The 19,350-nt window shown below is 58.4% G+C and overlaps 2 protein-coding genes across 6 annotated transcripts in view; one reads left to right on the forward strand and one right to left on the reverse strand.

The window, feature by feature from the left end:
* Positions 1-218: 218 nt before the first annotated feature.
* On the forward strand, positions 219-13,093 carry CHGA (chromogranin A). Of its 2 annotated transcripts, none has more exons than XM_030883513.2 (8): positions 219-501; positions 1,318-1,364; positions 3,654-3,747; positions 4,585-4,653; positions 7,113-7,211; positions 8,757-9,176; positions 9,909-10,381; positions 12,592-13,093. In XM_030883513.2, exons 1-8 carry the CDS (start codon positions 456-458, stop codon positions 12,673-12,675), a joined length of 1,332 nt encoding a protein of 443 aa, XP_030739373.1. In that variant the 5' UTR covers positions 219-455; the 3' UTR covers positions 12,676-13,093. The 2 variants fall into 2 exon arrangements, with proteins under 2 accessions (XP_030739373.1, XP_030739372.1); XM_030883512.3 differs by having other exon boundaries at positions 222-501; positions 8,757-9,182.
* Positions 13,094-16,765: 3,672 nt separating this feature from the next.
* The window catches only part of ITPK1 (inositol-tetrakisphosphate 1-kinase), a 162,595-nt gene continuing 160,010 nt past the window's right edge, over positions 16,766-19,350 (reverse strand). For all 4 annotated transcript variants that reach the window (XM_060295212.1, XM_030883509.2, XM_060295211.1 and 1 more), the window contains one exon: positions 16,766-18,892. In XM_060295212.1, the coding sequence (XP_060151195.1) occupies positions 18,534-18,892 (359 nt within the window). In that variant the 3' untranslated portion in view covers positions 16,766-18,533. The remainder of the gene's footprint in view (positions 18,893-19,350) is intronic.

Raw genomic sequence — 19,350 nt, forward strand, 5'->3', positions numbered from 1 at the left:
GTGACTTGCCCACGGACACACAGCAAGTCGGTGGAGCTGTCGAGGGGTGGACGATCCGCTGAGTCCCCCGTGCCGCCTCCTGGAAGCCAGATATCCGCCTCGCTGCCTCACCCAAGAGCTGTGTGAGGCGGTGGCCATCGGCAACAGCCGTGAGGCTGGGGGTGTTGCGAACTGCGGCCAGACCCCCGGAGGGTAGGGGCGGGTCCTGTGACGTCATTTCCGGGGTCCGGGGTGTATATAAGTGGGGCGCGAGGGTGCCACTGCTGCAGTGCCCGAGCCCAGACGGGAAAGGCGGTGGGCGAATCGACAGGCGGACGCACACAGAGACCTTGCGACCCCCATCCCCGCGCCTGTGTCGCCGAGGCCGCCCGGAGCGACCAGTCCAGCCACCCCTCGCCCCAGTGCGCGCCGCGCCCGGCCCCAGACCGCCAGCTGCTCGGCGCCTCGGGTTCGCCATGCGCTCCGCAGCGGTCCTAGCGCTTCTACTCTGCGCCGGGCAAGGTGAGCGAGCGCGGAGCCTTGGGGGAGAGGGTCCCGGGCGCCCCTGCCTGCTCCTGCCTTGCCTGCCCTGAGGTCCGGGCACCGCGCAGCGCCGCGCGCTCCTCCATGCCTTCCCTCCGGCGCGGCGAGTTTTCAGCGCCACGGACAGCGCCTCGCCTCCCACCCGACCCCGCAAAGGGGCCCGGGAGCTGATCCCGCAGGCCTGACTCTTTGACTCGGACTCCCGACCCCGCGGGGCAGGGTCCCCTGACGTCCCCACCCCGTGTCTGGGCTGCTTCAGGGCCGGCGCCGGCTCTGCGTCGTGGCCGACCAAGGTCATCGGGGTAGGTGGGAGGAACGCTGCGGGCTCCCCACTCGCCTGCCTCCCCCTGCATCCTCCCTCTGCCCCCGTCTGTCTACCCTTGACTTCTACCTCTCCCATCCCCCGTCACAGTCCTCCTCTTCCATCTCTTCCGCTCCCCTCACCCTCTTTTCTGTCACCTCTGGGGTCTCTCTGCCTCTCCCTCATCCTCCCCCAGCCCGATCCCACTCAGCCATTGGCCTGTTTGCACAGCTCTTGCTTTCAGCTCACACACCCCGTCCAGAGCAGGAGCTTTCCCAAGGGGAAGGGTTAGGGCTCTCAGTGCAGCCTCTGGGAGCCACCTCCGGGGTGGGGGGGTGGGGCAGCAGCTGGGGAAGGGAAATAAAATCAGTTCAGCATCTCATTTGGGTGGAGGTGGTCTTAAGAGGGAGCGCGCCTGATGGAACCAGTCTGGAAGGACCGTGTTCTCCCCTCGGAGCAGAGGAGTGACCCCAGCTCTCTCTTTTTCTTCCTAGTCATTGCCCTCCCTGTGAACAGCCCTATAAATAAAGGGGACACTGAGGTAAGAAAGGGTGCGGGGATGCCCTGGCATGGGAGCCAGGAGCATAAAGCCAAGAGCCAGCACTGCGGCTGCTGAGCCTGGGGACGGCTTCGCCGAAAGAAGACATCAAAGTCTGCTAGATTTCCCTGTTCTCCTCCTGTGGGGCCTTCCCCCGCCTCCTCTGAGTTGGGTGTGCAGCCCGATGGGGCCTGTGTCTTACCCGCGGGGCCCAGGTGCCAGGCCCCCTGTCTTGAACACTCCGAATCTCACAGGCCCGCCACGGGCTGGCGGGGGTGACTTCTCTGAGGCTGTGGTTGTCCACCGACCTGCGGGAACAGTCGTCTGCCTGGCTCCGGCCTCCCACTTTGCTCTTCCCCGGAGCCCTGCCAGCAACACACCCGCCCCGTCCCCCAGTCACTAAAGCCCTGGCTGGCTCTCCCAAAGGGCCACAGTGAGAACACTCTTGATCATGGCTCCTGCACCCAGGGTCCCAGCCAGTTGGGGCTGCTGGTGGAGGTCACCCAGGAAAGGGCCTTAGAAGACACTGATGGGGGCTTCTGTGGCCAGCAAAAGACACTCTGTGTTGGGTGTATACTCAAAATTCATTCATGTCTGAGTTGGGGCTGTTTTTCCAGTCTCTGATGTTCACAGATACCTCCACTTGGGAGTCAGAGAAATTTCTACTCCCTGCCTTTTCAGGAGCTGTTTTCTTCTATTCCAGAGAGGCTGTAGTTGAAACCGAAAACATCAAAGAGATTTCAACCTCAGTTTGCTCATTTCCTATTCATTAGTTACAGACAGACCTCAATTTAAACCTATACCACTCATTGTAGCTGTGTGATGTTGGGAAGATTCCTTAACTTTTCTGAGCTTCCCCTTTTCCTGTCTATAATAATATTTCCTTTGAGGGGAGTTGTAAGGAATTGGAATCATGTGAAGTACCTGGCACATAGCTGGTCCTCGGTAAATAAGCATTTTTATTCCTAGAGCTTCCTTCCATGACCTCCCCATCACTCTTGGGACCCATAACCAATTCCTCTCTCCCAGAATCTGTCCTCATGGACTGGTGGTTACCTGATTTCCCCAGTGCAAGACTTTTGGTTGCAGGGAGATACAGGGTGCAGGCTATAAGCTCCTCCCTGCCAGGTCCCTTATGGGACACACTTTGTATTCAGCAGCCTGGGGTCAGAGACACCGGAGCAACTGGTGAAGACCTGCATGTTTTAACCTAGGATGCCATGGCTACCGTAGAGCCTGTTTGCCGGTTTGCCATCCTGGATCTTTGGATGGGCTGCCTTGGCATCCCGTAGACACAGCCTTCCACCCCCCCACTCCCCACCAGTGTTGCCTGTTGCGTGTCTGACACCTCCTGCTCCTCTGCCCAACTCCAGGCAGCTGAAGCAGGTTGGGAGTCGTGATTCCCTCCCTGGGTGTGTGTGGCACTTTATAGAGTATTTTCCCATCTGTGCCTCATCACCCTGGGAGGGGAGTTGGGAAGGTCTTCTCACTCCCATTTTACAGATGAGGAAATTGAGGCTCAGAGAGGTCAAGTCGCTTGCGCAAGATCACACAGCTAGGATATCACACTACAGTTGGCACCATCTTCAGATATCATTCACTTATTGGCTGCCTGATTACCCATAGCACCTTGCTGGGCACTAGACAAGACTTTCAGAGACATGGCTGCTGTCGGCCTGGGATGGACACCCAGATGTAGCAGATGGATGTGTGCCCACATCCAGCCAGGGGATTCACCTGGTGGGTGACTATGGAGTCAGACTGTGAGGCTGTCACTCCCTGCATGTGACAACACCATGGATATCTAGAGAGAGTTTTCCAAGTCTTGTTTCCAGACAGGGTAGAGCCAGGAAAGGTCTTTGTTCTCCACTGGGTGGTCCAGAAAGGCCTCCTGGAGATAGCTGACCTTTTGGGCATCTGCAAGTCTAAAGTACTTTTTGCAAGACACACCTCTAATGCCCAGGAGCAGCTTCCCCATCTTCAGAGAAACCCTTGGGATGAGAGGGTACAGGTTACCCACCCTCACCTTAGAGGGGCTCCTGCCGGCCTGGTGATTGGGGTGCCTGGCACTTGGTAAGCACTGTGTAAGGTTTTTTGGTTTTGTTTTTAATTATTACTATTGCTGTTACTATGTAGCTAAGAAAGCAGAGCTGTGCCCCTGAGCTAGGTGTCCATGGACTCCTAAAGACACAAGAGAATGTCCTTATGTCCTCCATAGAAATTGACCCTGGAACTTCAGGGAACTGAGCCCCATGCCCAAAGCAGCCCCAACCTGCCCCAATCTCTTCCCAGGTGATGAAGTGCATCGTGGAGGTCATTTCTGACACGCTCTCCAAGCCCAGCCCCATGCCTGTCAGCCAGGAGTGTTTCGAGACACTCCGAGGAGGTATGGGCCAGGCTTGGGGTGAGGGGCTGCTGCCTGCTGGGCTGGGGGGCAAGGACATGGGTGTGTGGTTTCGGATGGAATTCAGTAGTCACTGACCAAGTGCGTGCCTCAGCCAGGCCTGTGCAGGGTGGAATAGAGCGATGAAGGGCTTACAGCCCCTGTGAGCCCAGAGCTTACAGACTAGCAGAAGGGACAGATATGAACACAATTAACCAGAATCCTGGGCAGAATGAAACCAGGGCTGGAACAGCAAGCCGCCAGAATGTGAGGTCCCTGTGGACAAGGCTTTGTGTGCTATATCCCCAGTGCCGAGAACAACCCCTGGCACCCGGTAGATACCCTCTAGATGTACGATGAATAAAAGAACACTGTGGGTGGGTGGGCATGAGAAGGACAAAGCTTTCCAAGCAGGCAGTCAATGCTGGATAGATCCAACATTAGCGTTGGGGTTGGGCTTTAAGATAAAAGTTGAAAATCAGTAAGTAGAAAAATGAAGAAAGAGCACCCCGGGTGGCGTGGACAACACGGGCAAAGGCATGGAGATGAGAGAACATGTTGTGCTTAGAGACACCCCTGCATCACCTCAGGGGCTGCCATCTCTTGGCGAAGGTCTGGGTGCAGGGACTGTGGCTGACCTTTCTGATACAATAGCAGATGGAGAGATACCTTGGAAGGGAGGTCATTTCAGAAGTGTTATCTCAAGACCCAATCTTGCTGCTACCACCCAGGTTTTGAGTTTCCAGAATAAATTCCTTGTGCTCAGCTGAAAATATTGATGGCAATCTCTTTCTGGGCTGTTCTCTGGAAACCACCCGTAACGACTCTTTTTCATTGCAGATGAACGGATCCTCTCAATCCTGCGACATCAGAATTTGCTGAAAGAGCTCCAAGACCTCGCTCTCCAAGGTATTTTCCAACCGCTGCACGCGAATCTGAGTAAATTCCGGTAACCGAGAGTCAGAAAATCACGGTGGAAGGTTGAGCAAGGTCTTGTTTCTGATACCCAGTTATTGCCTTTCAGTTATAGGGTGGCAAGGTGGGGTCCTCTGTGCCACCTGGTCCGGTCTATAATTTATGTAATTAAAGAGATCAAGGCCCAGAGAGGTTGAGTGACTGGTCCAAGGTCACATAGTAAGTTAAGGACATCCCAAGACCAGATGCAGCTCTTCTAATACCCCACGGTCTCTGGAGTTCAGCCACTTTAGAGGGGACACTAGAGGGGACACTTTCAAGACTAGGTTGCAGAGAGGATCCCTTTTCTCTGTTAACAGAAAAGAAAATTGGTCTCCAGGAGAGAGGAGGGGCCCCTTTGCCCTCGTGAGCTTCTGCTCAAGGGGGAGATGGGAGAAGCAGGGTCTTGCTTGCCCCCAAACACAGACCAGACTTTCAGTGTGCTTTCAGAGCGAGACATGGCTTTCTCCAAGAGGTTAAGAAAATCTACTGATGCTCTTGGGAATGGAGTGATTTTGTGAGGTAGTGAGCTCCTTGTCACTGAGGATGTTCAAGCAGAGCCTGGATAGGATGCTGGGAAGGAGGGTTAGGCTGATGTCATCCCACAGAGTTAGCTGCTCTGCCCAGCCCCAGGCTCCATCTTGGGTTCATGTGAGGCACAGAGGCCTCCCTGGCAAATTGGAAACAATGGGTTCTGGCCCTGCATCTGCCCCAGGCTGACTCCCTGTGGGAAGTGGCTTTTATTTGGGGCAGGGCCATAGGTACCCTTGTGCCTCTCCCTGAGAATGGCCCTCAAGGATGAATCTTGCGTCTCCCTCCAAAGAAAGTGAGGGCCCATCTTTAAGGCTGGGCTTGTGTCTTGGATGGGGTTAGGGTGGAGGGCATGAAGGCTGCTGGGGCTTAGGGAAGGCCCCCACTCTGAGGCTTCTGGGGCAGACTGGGCCATGTGTGAGGATGGAGAGGGATCTGGGGAGGTGGCAAGTGAAAATAACCACAGCAGGAGGGCTCCCTGAGACCCTCCCCAAGTTAGCACGCCATTCTTTCTCTCACTCGCTCGTCCTCCTGGAAGACAACATCCACTGCATATCGTTGCTAGGAGTGCAGTATGATAATTTTTAAATTAAGTATTGAGTGACTGACTTACTGCATTTAAATAATTAAATATAATGTCAATGGAGACTACTATAGGGAATGTGTCCTGAAACATCTGTTTACACACATACACACACATATGTGTGTGTGTGTCTAATATAAACAGTGTCCAGTATACAGGTACATTATTATTTTCTATTAAAAGAGTATGGGATAGGGCTTCCCTGGTGGCGCAGTGGTTGAGAGTCTGCCTGCTGATGCAGGGGACACGGGTTCGTGCCCCAGTCCAGGAAGATCCCACATGCCACGGAGCGGCTGGGCCTGTGAGCCATGGCCACTGAGCCTGCGCGTCCAGAGCCTGTGCTCCGCAACAGGAGGGGCCACAACAGTGAGAGGCCTGCATACTGCAAAAAAAAAAAAAGAGTATGGGATAGGTCTATATGTCCGTCTGTCCATCCATCCATCCATCTATCCATACATCCACTCATCCACCCACTCCCTCTTCTGTACTCTCATGTCTTCTGCACATCTCTATCCTAGCATTTACCATGCAGCAACCCTGTTTTATAGATGACCAACCAGGTCTTGGATCGCCCAAGTCACCCAAGGTCACAGAGCAAGGAATTAACCAAGAAGTGTGGACCCCAGTCGGCCGGGGGCCAGATCTGGACGTACCCCCGGCCCACAGCCCCCATGTCAGCCTGCTCTGGCCACCCCAGAAATTCTCATCATGGGAAAAAATCACCACCAGCTGCAGAGTTGGCCTGGCCCGGGCCACCATCAAGAACCAGGGATGGGTGGAGACAGAGCAGACAGCATAGCTTGATGCAGGGGCTGATGCAGGGAGGAGGGTCTCTGGTGCTGACCCTGGGCTCGGATGCAGACAAGAGCTCAGCCTGGGCTTACGGGGTCCGGGGGAACAGGGGTTGCCTGAATCAAGAGCCCCCATGAGGGGACAAGCAGTCACTATCACCTCTTGCTGCAGGGTCCCCTAGCTACCAGCCAGGTCCTGAGCGCCCTCCGCTCTCTACTTCTGCCCCTGGGACCATCTGCTCCATCTGCGCCTTTATTGTTCCATGAGCCAGCAGGCAGGGCTTGTTCTTATTTTAGGTGAGAAATGGAGTCTGGAGAGGTGATGGGGCCAGGAGGGGGGGGCCAGCCCTTACCACCCCCCACCAGCTCCTACCCCCTCAGTCTCTCACTGGGCAAGCCCAGAACATGGTGTGCCCACTTTACAGATGAGGAAACAGAGGCCTTCCCTCTCACAGACAAACATGTGGAGCTCAGACCAAATGGGACATTTTTCTCCGTTTTTCATACAGGGGCCAAGGAGAGGGCACATCAGCAGAAGAAACACAGCAGCTACGAGGATGAACTCTCAGAGGTTCTTGAGAAGCAGAATGACCAGGCCGAGCTGAAGGGTCAGTGCCGACCAGTCTGGCCAGGGACCAGGGGAGGGAGGATGAAAATAACAGTACTTATGATAGATCGAGGGTTCCTGGGAGTCAGCAGCCCTCTTTAGGCCCTGTAAGGTAGCTCATATTTCCTTCTCTTTACAAATGGGGAAACTGAGTCCCAGGGAGGTTGAAGTACCTTCCCAAGGCATAATTGGAGATGTGACTCTGGGTCTATCTCACTCCAAAGCCCTTGATTGGTCCCATCTGCCCACTTCAGGGACTGACACTCTCGGGCAGGAAGTCTCTGGCCTGGTGGATGGGCAGCTTCGACTCTTCCCAGTGGCCACCGCAACAGGGTCCCCACCCCCAGCGCCTGCCCTCCTGGGAATTAGTGGTGCCTTAGCATAGCCAAGTGGCAGCAGGATCCCAGAGGGGTAGGTTTGAAACACTAAATGAACCTGGATCATCTTTCTTGAAACCAGAGAGCTTTTAGGGGTCACGGATCATGGCTTAGGTCAAGGGGATGCTCTGTTACTCACCTTTCTGCCTAGAAACAGCCACACACTTGCCCCTGCAGCCCTGCTCTTTGCATGTGGAAGGTGAGTGAATAGGGCCAGTTCCTAAGAGCGGGGATCTCAGTGGTCTTCTGTCGGGGCTGAGAGGGGAAGCCTGCTGGTGTGGCCGAGGTGCCCTTGCATTGGCCAGGGCTGTCACCCTAGTGGCTGCTTGGGGCACAGCAGGGACTCCCACATTTTGGCTCCATGGAAATGAGTGTCTGGTTGACTCTAGATGTCCGCCATGGGCTGTAGGAGGGGAATAGTGTAGCATGAATGGGGGTGGCAGCCACATGTCAGTGCAAAGAGCACCCGGTACTTGGCATTTGGAAGCTCGGGTTCGAGGCTCAGCACTGCTGACTGTGAGCACAGACAGGCCACCTTACCTTTCTGAGAATCGGTTTGAGTTTCTGTCAAATGGGGATGGGAGCTTTTCCACCTGGAGTCCTGGAGTCAAATGATGGAATGTACTTGGTAGTGTCTTGTTCCACAGTGATCATTCTAGCAGTGCGAGGGATTTTTACTAGTTAGAAGGCTGTCTTCAAAGCAGCTACAAGAAAATACCTTTTAATGAAACCTGACAAACATTGAGGAATTGAGCACTTTCACAGGATGCTCGAGAGAATACCTGCACAGAGGGGAGAATGAAGTTGCAGTAATGGTGCCTCTTACACAGAGAGGTTAAGGAACTTGCCCAAGATAACACAGCAATTCAACTGCTGTCTTAATTTTAAATTCAAGGCTCTATCTTCTGGGGTCATTTTCAAGGTCTTTTTAGAAAAAAAAAATCACATCTTGCTTCGAGAGGTAGAATTACAGAGAAAGAAACATAATGCAGTTGCGCTCAGGTCAAACCTAGACATGGAGAGGGCAACCCTAATTCTCTCATGGGTGTCTTGGGCTGGGCTTACTGGAAGCCAAGAGATACAGTGGCTAAGATATGAAATTGGTCTCTGGGGAGATCCCACATGCAGCCTGGTCCTCAGGGCCTGACTTTGCTCTGTTGTTTCTGTAGAGGGGACAGAAGAGATGTCCTCCAAGGATGCTATGGAAAAAAGAGGAGATTCTAAAGAGGTGGAGAGGAATGGTGAAGATGCGGATGGACCCAGGCCTCAGGCCGCCCCGGAGCTTGGGCAGGGGTCCAAGGCTGAGGAGGACAACCAGGCCCCAGGGGAGGACGAGGCCTCCTCCAATACCCACCCCCTAGCCAGCCTCTCCAGCCAGAAACACCCAGGCCCACAGGCCGAGGAGGACAGTGAGGGCCCCTCCCAGGGTCCAGTGGGCAGAGAGAAGGGCCTGAGTGCCGAGCAAGGGCAGCAGGCAAAGAGAGAAGAGGAGGCCGAGGCTGGAGAGGAGGCTGTCCCGGAGGAAGAAAGCGCCCCCACCGCAGCACTTAACCCCCACCCGAGCCTCGGCTACAAGGAGATGCAGAGGGGTGAGAGTATGTATGACACCAACAAATGTGTCGGGGAGAGGGGGATGGGACGGAGGGGGGCCTCACCCACAATCTCATTCCACCTTCACAACAACCCTGAAAGGTAGGTATTATCTCCATTTGCCTGATGGGAAACCAAGGCTCAGAGAGGTTAAGTAATTTGCCCATGGTCACACAGCTAATTTGTGTAAAAGCTGAGATTCCAACCCAGGCTCGTCTGACTCCAAAACCCTGCATCTCCCACTGTTCCACATAGCCCCTCCCCAGCACCCCCACCCCACCCCCGGAGGGGAGAGGGACTTTGCAGCGTGGGTGGGTGGGCTTTGGGAACAGAGGGACAGCATGACAGGTGGCAACAGGCTGGTCTGGGGACACTGTTAGCTTCACCCAGGGTTTAGGAAAGCCCCTGGCTCCTCGTGAGGCCCTGCTCAGGGTCTTCCCTCCCTCCGCAGGTGGGTGACCCCCGGGTCAGGGCTTCTGGGGTGAGAGGGCCGAAGGAAGAGGCAGACTCTGGCCAACCCACCCCTCAGAGCTTTAGTGGGTCTTGAAAAGCACGGTGTCAAGATGGCTTTTCCCTCCCAATGGAATCCGTTGTGAGGGGCTGAGCTGGACCCCGCCTACGGGGTCTGTGGTCCCAACCGTGGCCACAAAGAGGCCCCGGGGAGTGGCAGGGACCGGGGAAAGTGGCGGTGCCTCCCTCATTCCCCTGCTCTTGTCCACCGCCTGCTCCAGGTTGGTCCGAGGCTCTGGCTGTGGATGGAGCCGGGAAGACTGGGGCTGAGGAGGCGCCGTCCCCCAAGGGGAAGGGGGAGCGGGACCATTGCCTGCAGGAGGAGGCGACGGCAGGGGCCCCGCAAGGCCTCTTCCGGGGCGGGAAGAGCGCGCAGCCGGAGCAGGAGGGGGAGGGGCGGCTCTCCAAGGAGTGGGAGGATGCCAAGCGACGGAGCGCGACGGACCAGCTGGACAAGGAGCTGACCGCCGAGAGGCGGCCGCAGGGGGAGGCGGCGGAGGAGGACCCTGACCGGGCCATGAAGCTCTCCTTCCGGGCCCGGGGCTACGACTTCAGCGGTCCTGGGCTGCAGCTGCCACGAGGCTGGAGGCCATCCTCCCGGGAGGACAGCGTCGAGGCGGGCCTGCCCCTACCGGTGCGTGGCTACCCGGAGGAGAAGAAAGAGGAGGAGGGCAGCGCCAACCGCAGACCAGAGGTTGGTATGGGTGGGGGGAGCCGGCCCTGGGCCAGGCCCCGGGAGTATGGGCCCAGCTGGGGGTCAGCTGCAACCAGACATGTGGCCCCTGCACCACTAAGGGGACACTGTCCCCCTTGGAGTCTGGGACTGGAGGGGCACTCAGACAGGGGGCTCTTGGGAAGCTGGGAAGGGACAAGGGAAAGGGTGTGTCAGGGGGACAAGTGAACCCCAGCTCATGGAGGGGGGCACCCAGGAAAGCTGGCGGACAGGAGACAGAAGCTGGAGAGCTGGTGAGTCAAGCCTGTTCCCAGAGGTGCTGGGCAGGGACTTTGTCCTGAAGGCAATAGGGAGCCTCTGCAGGCTTGGGAGCAGGACAAGGGAGTGACTGACTGGTGGAGCTTGGAGCTTTGGATGGAGAGAGCTTGGAAACTAAAAAGACCTGGCAGGGACTGGCCTGGGGAGGGCCACTTGCTGCCTGGAGGATCCAGGCTCAGGGCAGCATTGGCCTTGAGAGCTGGGAGGGCACGGCAGGAGGGGACACTGGAGGCATCCTGGGAAGGCCCTACTGTTGCTCCAGCCATGTCCTCTCCTGGCCCCCGTGCAGCCCAACCACACCCTCCTCCCAGGTTCAGGCCCTGCCTCCCACCCCGATGGCGAAGGCAGCAGGGGCAGGGCCAGCTGGACCTCAGGGCCTGGTGGTGATGGGTGGGGAAGGCACGGACCTGTGCCAGAAGACCTGGGTCCTGCCTCCTAGCTGGGTGACCTTGGGCCAATCACTCCCCTTCTCTGAGCCTCATCGGTTGCCCCATTTGTGAAAAGGGGGCAAGAAGTCTTTTCTGCTCACCTCATTATCATGACCAGAATGCACGCGAGCTCTGAAAACCTGGCCATGCCCAGGGCTGCTTGGGAAGCTTAGTGGGGTGCAGGGACATGGTCCCATAGGAGGGGATGGGATGGGACTTTGGGGCAGGCTGGCGACACCACCTTGGGGCTGGAGGAGGCCTTGAGGGGGTCTTCAGGCCTCAGTGCCCAGGTGGGAATCGGGGCCTTATGGGGGTGGGACATGTTTAAGGCTCTGGCCCCAGTGCTCTTCTCTGCCCACCCAGAAGAGGATGTGGTCCCTTCCTTGGGTCCCCGAGCCATTCCCTGGGCCTGGGACCAGGGTCCCAGCAGCCTGAGAGGAAGAAGCCTCCTTCTTGGGAGCTGGCGCTAAGAGAGGTCACCTGCCTATGTCTCCAAGGACTGAGGGGACGGGGCTCCAGGAAGCAGCAGCCTGCCCCCCCCCCTCCCCAAGGCTGGGCACCTTTGATCGTTGCCTTCCCCACCCACAGAAGCTGGACAGAGCCAGGTGCCTTGGGGCACCCTCCAGCTTCCCTTCTCCACAGGCAGAGAGAGCCTTGGACTGCAGGGCGGAGAAACGGGGACCCCTGAGTCCTGTGGACAGGACGGAGCAGGGCCCCATCCACTCAGCCCAAAGATCTTAGAAACAGCCCCAGAGTTACAGAACTCCTGCCCGGGGGCTACTCCAAGATGGGGGCCTCTGGGGTCCCTGTTTCCATGGCAACCATCATCCATCTATTCTGACTGGGCCCCAGGTGGGTGCCCTCTGCTTGGCATCAGGCAGGGACCCCAGGAAGACCACCCCTCTCAGGTCAAAGCTGGGGCGTGGCCTTCCCTGACCCCTGCTCAGAGTCTGAGGGCATGCTCTCTGGGTGTCAGTCCCAGAGGGTCCCCTGCTGCCCTGGACCACCCTGGCAGCTGGAGCTTGGGCACCCAGTGACTGGGACTGAGGATGCAAGCCCAGCCCTAGGCAGGTCTCACGTCCTGAAACCTGGGCCACAGACTGCTGACTCCTCAGGTAGGAAGGCCCGTGGCAGACAGGAAACCCAGGCACGGCCTCACCCAGGAAGCCATCGTCACAGTCTAGGCCTTGGGGTCGGGGCACCGGAGGCTTCGTTTTCCACGCGCCTGCCCAGAGCCATTCAGGAGGCAGTGGGCCTGCGCCCCCCCAAGGCACATTTCTGTGCCCAGTGCCCCTCAGAGCAGCCCCGCAGGGTGGCATCACTGTCCCCATGGAACAGATGAGGCCCTTGAGACCCAGAAAGGCAAAGCCACCTGTCCAAGGCCACACAGCTAACCCGGGCACAACCAGTCTGTCTGCATGCCCCATGCTGCTGGCACAGGCTCCCTGGGCCAGTCCCCGTGGGACTCTTCACATTCTCTCCTAGGACCAGGAGCTGGAGAGCCTGTCGGCCATTGAGGCGGAGCTGGAGAAGGTGGCCCACGAGCTGCAGGGGCTGCGGCGGGGCTGAGGCGCCGGCTGGCCCCACCAGCCAGGGCCCCGAGGCACCCTGTGGTCCTGGCTCTGTTGTCCCCTTTGCAGGTCTTGGCCAGATGGCCCGGGCGCTGCTTCCGGTAGGGAGGCCGCCCCCAACCTGCCCAAGCCCAAGCCACCCTGTTGCCCCTACGCTCCTTTCCTCCTGTTCTTGACCCCTGCCCCAGTGTGGCCCCCGCAGGGCGGACCCCTGACTTTAAACAATTTTCCTCTCTCTGAACACGGGCAGCTTTCTCGAAGTTTCCCTTCCACCATTAGAGCCACTGGGCACAACTGCAATAACTTCTGACTCTTGGGTGAAAGCTGAGAACTCCTGACTCTAACATACTCTGTACAAAATTTATCTAAGGATAAATAAATCTGCTCTGGGCTCTTTCCTGTTTCTTTGAACCTTCCCCCGCCTTGACTCCAAGTGGGGTAGGATGGACTGGATTTCAGGCAAAAGGACAAGGTGAGGTTCACTTCCCCTGGGGTGACTCTGGGCCACTTTCCAGCCAGGGGATCGTGGGCAAGTGACATTGCTGCTTGAAGCATCAGTTTCCTCATCTGTAAAATGGTGCTGACACCTGCCCCAAAGCATGTGTGGGATTAAATAACACTCTTCCCCTATCTCCCAGCCACACATGAACTGGGCCATGCAGGGGCGGGGCCAGTTTGGGAAAACAGCCTCTGTTCTCTCTCTGCTGGGTGGAAGCCCTGACAAGCCCTGGTTTAGTAACTGTCACCAAGGCCACAGGCCCCAGCCAGCTTTGGAGTTCCTGACCTGGGCCTCTGAGCTGCAGGCCCCCCTCGGCATAAATCTGTCATCCCCTCTGACCTGATACGTGCACAGGACTCTGGGGCGTCTGAAGTTCTTGAACTTAATGGTTCACTATAGCACGGCAGTCTTAGTCGCAGTTTTGAGAATGAGCAAACTGAGGCTCACAGGGTGACATGACTCATCGAAGTCACAGGCAGGAATGATGCCCAAAACGTTTAACCACGGGGGCTGCAGGATTATGCAACCGGAACAGACAGGCTGGTGTGCTGGACCGGTGTGGACCAGCTGAATATCAGGGCCGATCATTCAGTCATTCAACAAACACCCGTGAGCAGCTGCTATGGGCCCGGCAGGACTGGGCACACAGAAATGGCCCGGACAAGCCCTGACTTCAAGAAACACACTGCCCAGAGAATGTGGGCCTGGAATCCCCAGCCTGGCTGTAGAGCTTGGACAAGCATTCCTGGTGCCCTTGGAGCCTCATCTATAAAATGGGGACAATACTTATGACCTCCTCACCGGATCATGGTGAGGATTCGAGGGTCTAGACAGCCTGGACCAGAAAACCACTACAATGGCGATACAAGTCACTTGAGGGGTCTTGGCAAGTCTGGGCCTCTCCTGAGTCCGGCGAGGGGGCTGCTGCCGCCTCTCACCCCCTGAAGCACAGAGGGACACCCTCCAAAGAGCTGGCGCCATAAGGTGTTTATTCACACGTTTCAAAGGGGCAGGTTTACACCCCATCCCCAACAATGACCGAAATAACAAACACAGCACTAACTGTATTCCACTAGTCAGCTATCAGGACACCCACCACCAAGACCACTTCGCAAATAAAGAGAACACAGGACACCTTGTCCCTGAGATACCCCATCCCAGAGATGGGCCACCTGTGTTTTCATAAACACACGGGGCAGAAGTGCAACCAAGTCAAGAGAGCCAGAGGTTCCTGGTTTTTACAGAAGCTGTGATGTTACACATAGTACATATAGATTCACATAAACGTCATATACACGTATGCACACACGTTAAGTACGAGCCAGCTTGGGGTTCTGGCAAACGTGGCTCGTGAACAGGATTGAAACAAACATTTGTCACAAAGCACAGGTGTCAGCGCCGGAACTGGAACTGCCAACGTCTTGGTGAAATCACTGTGGGAGAAGCTTTTCGGAAGAGAAAGCAAGCTTCACAGAAGTGGGATCCACGCCAGCCCTGGAAGCCGAGGTTGGTCTGGCTGTGGGAAAGAGACAGGCCCTCCAAGCCGCCAGGTCATGGGCAGCTCTGGAAGTAGAGGGGAAATGCAACCATTTCTGGAAAAGGCCCCAGGTGGTCTGGGTGGGGCCTGGTGGTCGGAACCAGAAGGAAAAGGGCCCGGGTGCTTCCATGCCAACAGTCGGCTCTCCAGTAAACAGCATGTGGGTGGAGGGCCATTCCAAGATCACACTGGCAAGGCTGTGCAGAGAAGGGGCAGAGGCAGAGCGTTGTGCACGGAGGGCAGGACCGACAGGAGAACCGCCCGTCTGGAGGCCTCGGCCGCAGCATCTCACGCTCAGGCTCCGGCACGGGCAGGGCGGTGTGTGCGGCATCAGGGCGTGGCCAGGCTCACCGAGGAGGCCAGAACCTTCGTCAAGGGTGGATGTACTCCTCTACCTCGTGGTAAGCCACGTGCAGGGGCTGTGCTCCTTCAGGACAGCCAGCACGCCGCTCAAGGTCTCTGGAGCTCAGGGGCCCTTGAGTCATGGCCCGGGAAGAGAGACGAGCTGTCGGGGATCCCGCTGGGTGAAGGGTCAGTTTCTAGGGTGGAGAGGGGAGGGCAGATGCAAACCCCAGGGACACCAGTGAAGCCATTCAATGGTTCTGTGTGGCCAGCGGCCTGCGAGTCCCTGAGCTGAGGACCAGTCTTCCAGCAAGGACAGGGCGCCACAGTGTCCCTCGGTCCTAGAGGGGCCGCAGGGCAGACAACAGCTGCTCTTCCCAGTTGGCTTAAAGGATGGCTTCCTGCCAGGGTCCTTCAACCTTCCATACAGCGCACATGGCAGTCCTCTGGGTAAAGAGGAATCCTTTCTCAAGGTTGTTTTCTCCCTCACTGATGGCATTAACTCAGACAATGCCCCACATAAACTCGCCGGGGACTCCAGCTGCGTCCGTCTCCTGCAGGTGATGCTGCAGGATCTCTGGTCCAGCCCGACCCACCCCGCGCTGCAAACCCGTGCTTCCAAGGGCAATCCCCCGCCCCCCACGCTCCCGTGGGGAGGAGACATCCAGCTCCTATACTCAGTTGGGGCTGAGTGCTCGTGGAACCACATCATGATGCAACCTGCAAGCAGAACCCGGCCCGCAGCCTCTGCTCCAGGCTGCCGAGGGCAGAGACCTTGCAAGTGACCCTCGGAACCTACCCGAGGCCTCAGGCGAAACGTGGCCCTGCCACTTGCTCCTGGAGCCCTTCGGCAGCCCCAGCCACTGGCCACCACCCAGGTGCCGCAGGGCACGGCCCCCAACAGGCCCACCAACTGGCAAAACAGCCTGGGGAGGAGAGTCCCAACCGCCCCCGGGATGCCAGCAGGGTCCAGGCACCACACGTGTACACCACAGCAGGGCCTCCCCATGGGCCCTCGAAGGTGCTGAGAGTGGCCGGAGGCAGCAGCACCAAGCCCTGGGGAAGAAGAGACTGCAAAGGCTGAGGGCCTTGAGGGGGTCTGTCTTCCCCTGATGCGGAAGCCCCAGGGCCAGGGACACGGAGACCTAAGAGGAGACCGACTCCATGGCCGGTGTCCTGGGACCCGGTCAGTGTGCATCAGGTGACACTGAGGATGGGGGTCGCTTGGTGAGACCTCATTGCTGCTCGCAACCCTCTCCCCGTCTACGCTCCCCGACACAGCTCCCTCCACCCCTGCAGAGACGCTGGGCCCGGGGAGAGGCCCGCACATGCCCTCGAGAGTGGCCAGTCCCTTCCCCACCACCCACCACGCAGCTCCTGGGCCTTTATGAAGCCTAACCCCGCCCCTCGGTTTCCCCACCCTGCTGGCCACCCGCATCGAGGCTGGTGGAAAGTGCCACGTCACTGCAAAACAGTTACTTGATATCCGGGCCCTGGACGCTGACGTGTGAGAGCTGGAGGGGAGGCATCGATTAAACAGGACACGATGTGGCCAGGGGCCCCGCCTGGCACCGGGTCACCCTGCACTCCCGACCTGTCCTGACTCGATCAGGACTGGAATTTTACTCAAAAACGTAAAGCTGTTTTATTAAAAGACTGGAAGAGGGCACAGGCTTTTAGCAACGTTTTGTAAACACGTGTGAAATGCAGTTTGATTTCAGTAGTTTATTTTGGAGACAAAGCAGTGCAAGAGGCCGGCCACGCTTTCCTGCTCCCCCGGCGCTTGGGGTTAGGCTAGGAAAGGCGACGTACAGACATTATAATCAGGGTTCAACACTCAAGTCGTGTAAACACGGTGGTCGGAGGGCCCGTGGTTTCTAGGACAGCTGGGCACTTCTGATGGCAGCCGCCCTCCCCCCAGCCCTTCCTTTCCCAAAGTGGGCAACCGCCACGTCCCTGCTGACCAGGCCTGAAGGTGTCTGAGCGCCCAGCTCAGCGGCCGCTCTCAGTCCATCCTCCCTGGACCACGCAGGACAGCCCAGAGGCCTGTTCCTCTTCCTCAAGAGGGACTGATGAGAGAAGACACAAGGCTATGCTCAGGGGTCCCCATGCATCCCGCCGGATGGTCACACGGCCCGAGGACTGACCCCCTTCTCTGCAAAGGGGGCTGCCAGCCTGCCTGGACCTCGGGCTTGGACTGATCAGCTGGTGGTCTGTCTGCTGCCATCAGGGGCGGGGGTGACTCTAATAGGAGAAGCGGGTAATGTGCTTTCTTGCCTCTGGGGCTGCGAGCCCCCTCGCACCTGGCTGGCTTAGTGCTTGGGGCTGGCAGCGAGCATGAAAGGGGTGGATCAGGCCTTCTGGGCAGGTGTGGAGCAACGTGCAGCCTCCTCCTGCCTGGGGGGAGAGCCCCAAATCGCCTCGATGCCAAGGAGACGCTCATCTGGGTTGACGTCACGGAGACACAGGCTGCACTGTAGGGGCTAGGGCGTCAAGCCTGCCCTTGAGTTCCCTGGTCATGACTGCCCGGCGACTCTTGGAATGATTGGCCCAAAGTCACAGCACAAATCCTTGGCACAAGCAGGATCAGCCCAGAGGTTCCCAGCGAGGCAGGCTCCTCCCGGGTCCAGGGAGCAGTGGCGCTTGGTCAGGGAAGGAGGCCCCATTGTGTGGGACACGTGCTGACGGGCCTAGTGGACTCCAGGGAGCTGCACGTGGAGAAAGGCAGCCGACCCAGGGCTGTGGCCTTCCCAGGGAAGCCTCCTCCTCCTCTGCTTTCGTGAGCGGGCAGCAGGTGGACCACAGCCCAGACTCCCTGCGTGGAATCCACAAGGAAATGGTAGCTGGGGCCTCCTGCTTCCCCTGGCTCCTCCTGCTTTCGGGAGGGGGCAGCTGCACACCGGATGGGGCTTTAAGCCAGCGGTAAGGGAAACGGGGCCGGGCCTGGCGTGGCGGCTTGGAGAGAAGAGACGGGCAACTGTTTGCTGGCTCTGCTCAGCCGCCGACAGCCTGACCAGGGATGGCCTGCTCCAGGGTCCCCGAGGCCTGGGCCACAGCAGCCATTGAGAAGAACAGACGTGGACGTGCTCGGGCACTCACACACGCACGGCGACCACGCACACGCACGCACACCCCCACACACGCACGCATGCACACCCCACCTCACATTCAGACCTAGTGTTGAAAACACAAGCGTGTGTAAACTCAGTGGAGAGATCTGCACAGCAGGAATCAGGCGGGATTGTCCCTCTTCCGCGAGGCTGGACCACTTGGGGTTCTCTTCCGTCCCCACCCCCACCCCTCATGTAGATCATGACATCAGAGAATCAGGTTAAAAATTAAAAAAAAAAAAGAAGGAGAAGGAGAATCAGATCCTTGGGAATTCTTAGTAGTAGCGTCACCGTCGGGAGCTGCTCGCCCAGCGTGTGTGTGTTCTGCAGCCCGCGCTGCCCCTCAGGGTCCCGGGCCCCGTGCGTGGCTACTGGGAGGAGGCCTTGGTGGCCAGCGAGGCCACGCAGTGCTGCTGGAAGCTGGGCGACACGGCGGCGGTGCAGCCGAGTCTCTGGTGCGGCAGCTTGGACGTGCTGCCCGCGCCCACGCCGCCCACGTCGGCCTCGGCCGTCCAGGGCGGCTCCTGGCCCATCATGCTGCTGCAGCAGCCGGGGCTGGCGCTGCACGTCCGCTCGGCCGCCAGGCCACCCGCCTGCTCCGCCAGGAGCCTGCTGTGCCGCAGCGGGGCCACGTCCCCCGTGCCTGCCGCGGCCGCGCTCTGGCCCTGCAGCACGGTGGTGATGTGGTTCAGGAGGTCCGTGAAGAACTCGCTCACGCCCTCGTAGCCTGGGGGTGGGAGAGACAGACAGCACGCTGAGCCAGGTGGGTGCGGGGGGCGCGAAGGGTCTCCCGGGCCCTCGAGGGCTGGTCGAGTGCACACAGCCTGGACTCCAAGCCCCGTGCGTGCGGCCCCGAGGGGCCAGTCCTTGAATTCGGCTGCCCCCGGAGGGTGAGAAGCCGCTGAGAAGGCGCCCTGTCCCTGCTGAGCACAGCTTCGGCATCTCATTTAATCACCCCCCTCCCGACGTGGTCTGATGCCATCATGCGGGGGAGGTGGAGTGGCCAGAGGTGGCAGGACAGAAGGCCCGCTCCTCCAGCTCTGAATCAGAAACACCCCTCCCCCTCCACGTGGCTCAGCTCCAGCTTCCCTGTGTGTAAACTGAGGACGGGGGAAGGGGGGCTCCTGTGGGCAGGACTGGGAGGGCTGGAACGTGGGTGAGCCCTGAGCAACAGCAGCTGCTCCT

This window comes from Globicephala melas, chromosome 2, assembly GCF_963455315.2.
Source record: "Globicephala melas chromosome 2, mGloMel1.2, whole genome shotgun sequence".
NCBI lineage: Eukaryota > Metazoa > Chordata > Mammalia > Artiodactyla > Delphinidae > Globicephala > Globicephala melas.

Bases quoted from the DNA above. Each gene is read 5' to 3' on its own strand.
- CHGA (XM_030883512.3), top strand. From the start codon at position 456: ATGCGCTCCGCAGCGGTCCTAGCGCTTCTACTCTGCGCCGGGCAAG. The intron at 502-1,317 runs GTGAGCGAGCGC...TTTTCTTCCTAG, and splicing joins TCTACTCTGCGCCGGGCAAG to TCATTGCCCTCCCTGTGAAC. The intron at 9,183-9,908 runs GTATGTATGACA...CGCCTGCTCCAG, and splicing joins GGAGATGCAGAGGGGTGAGA to GTTGGTCCGAGGCTCTGGCT.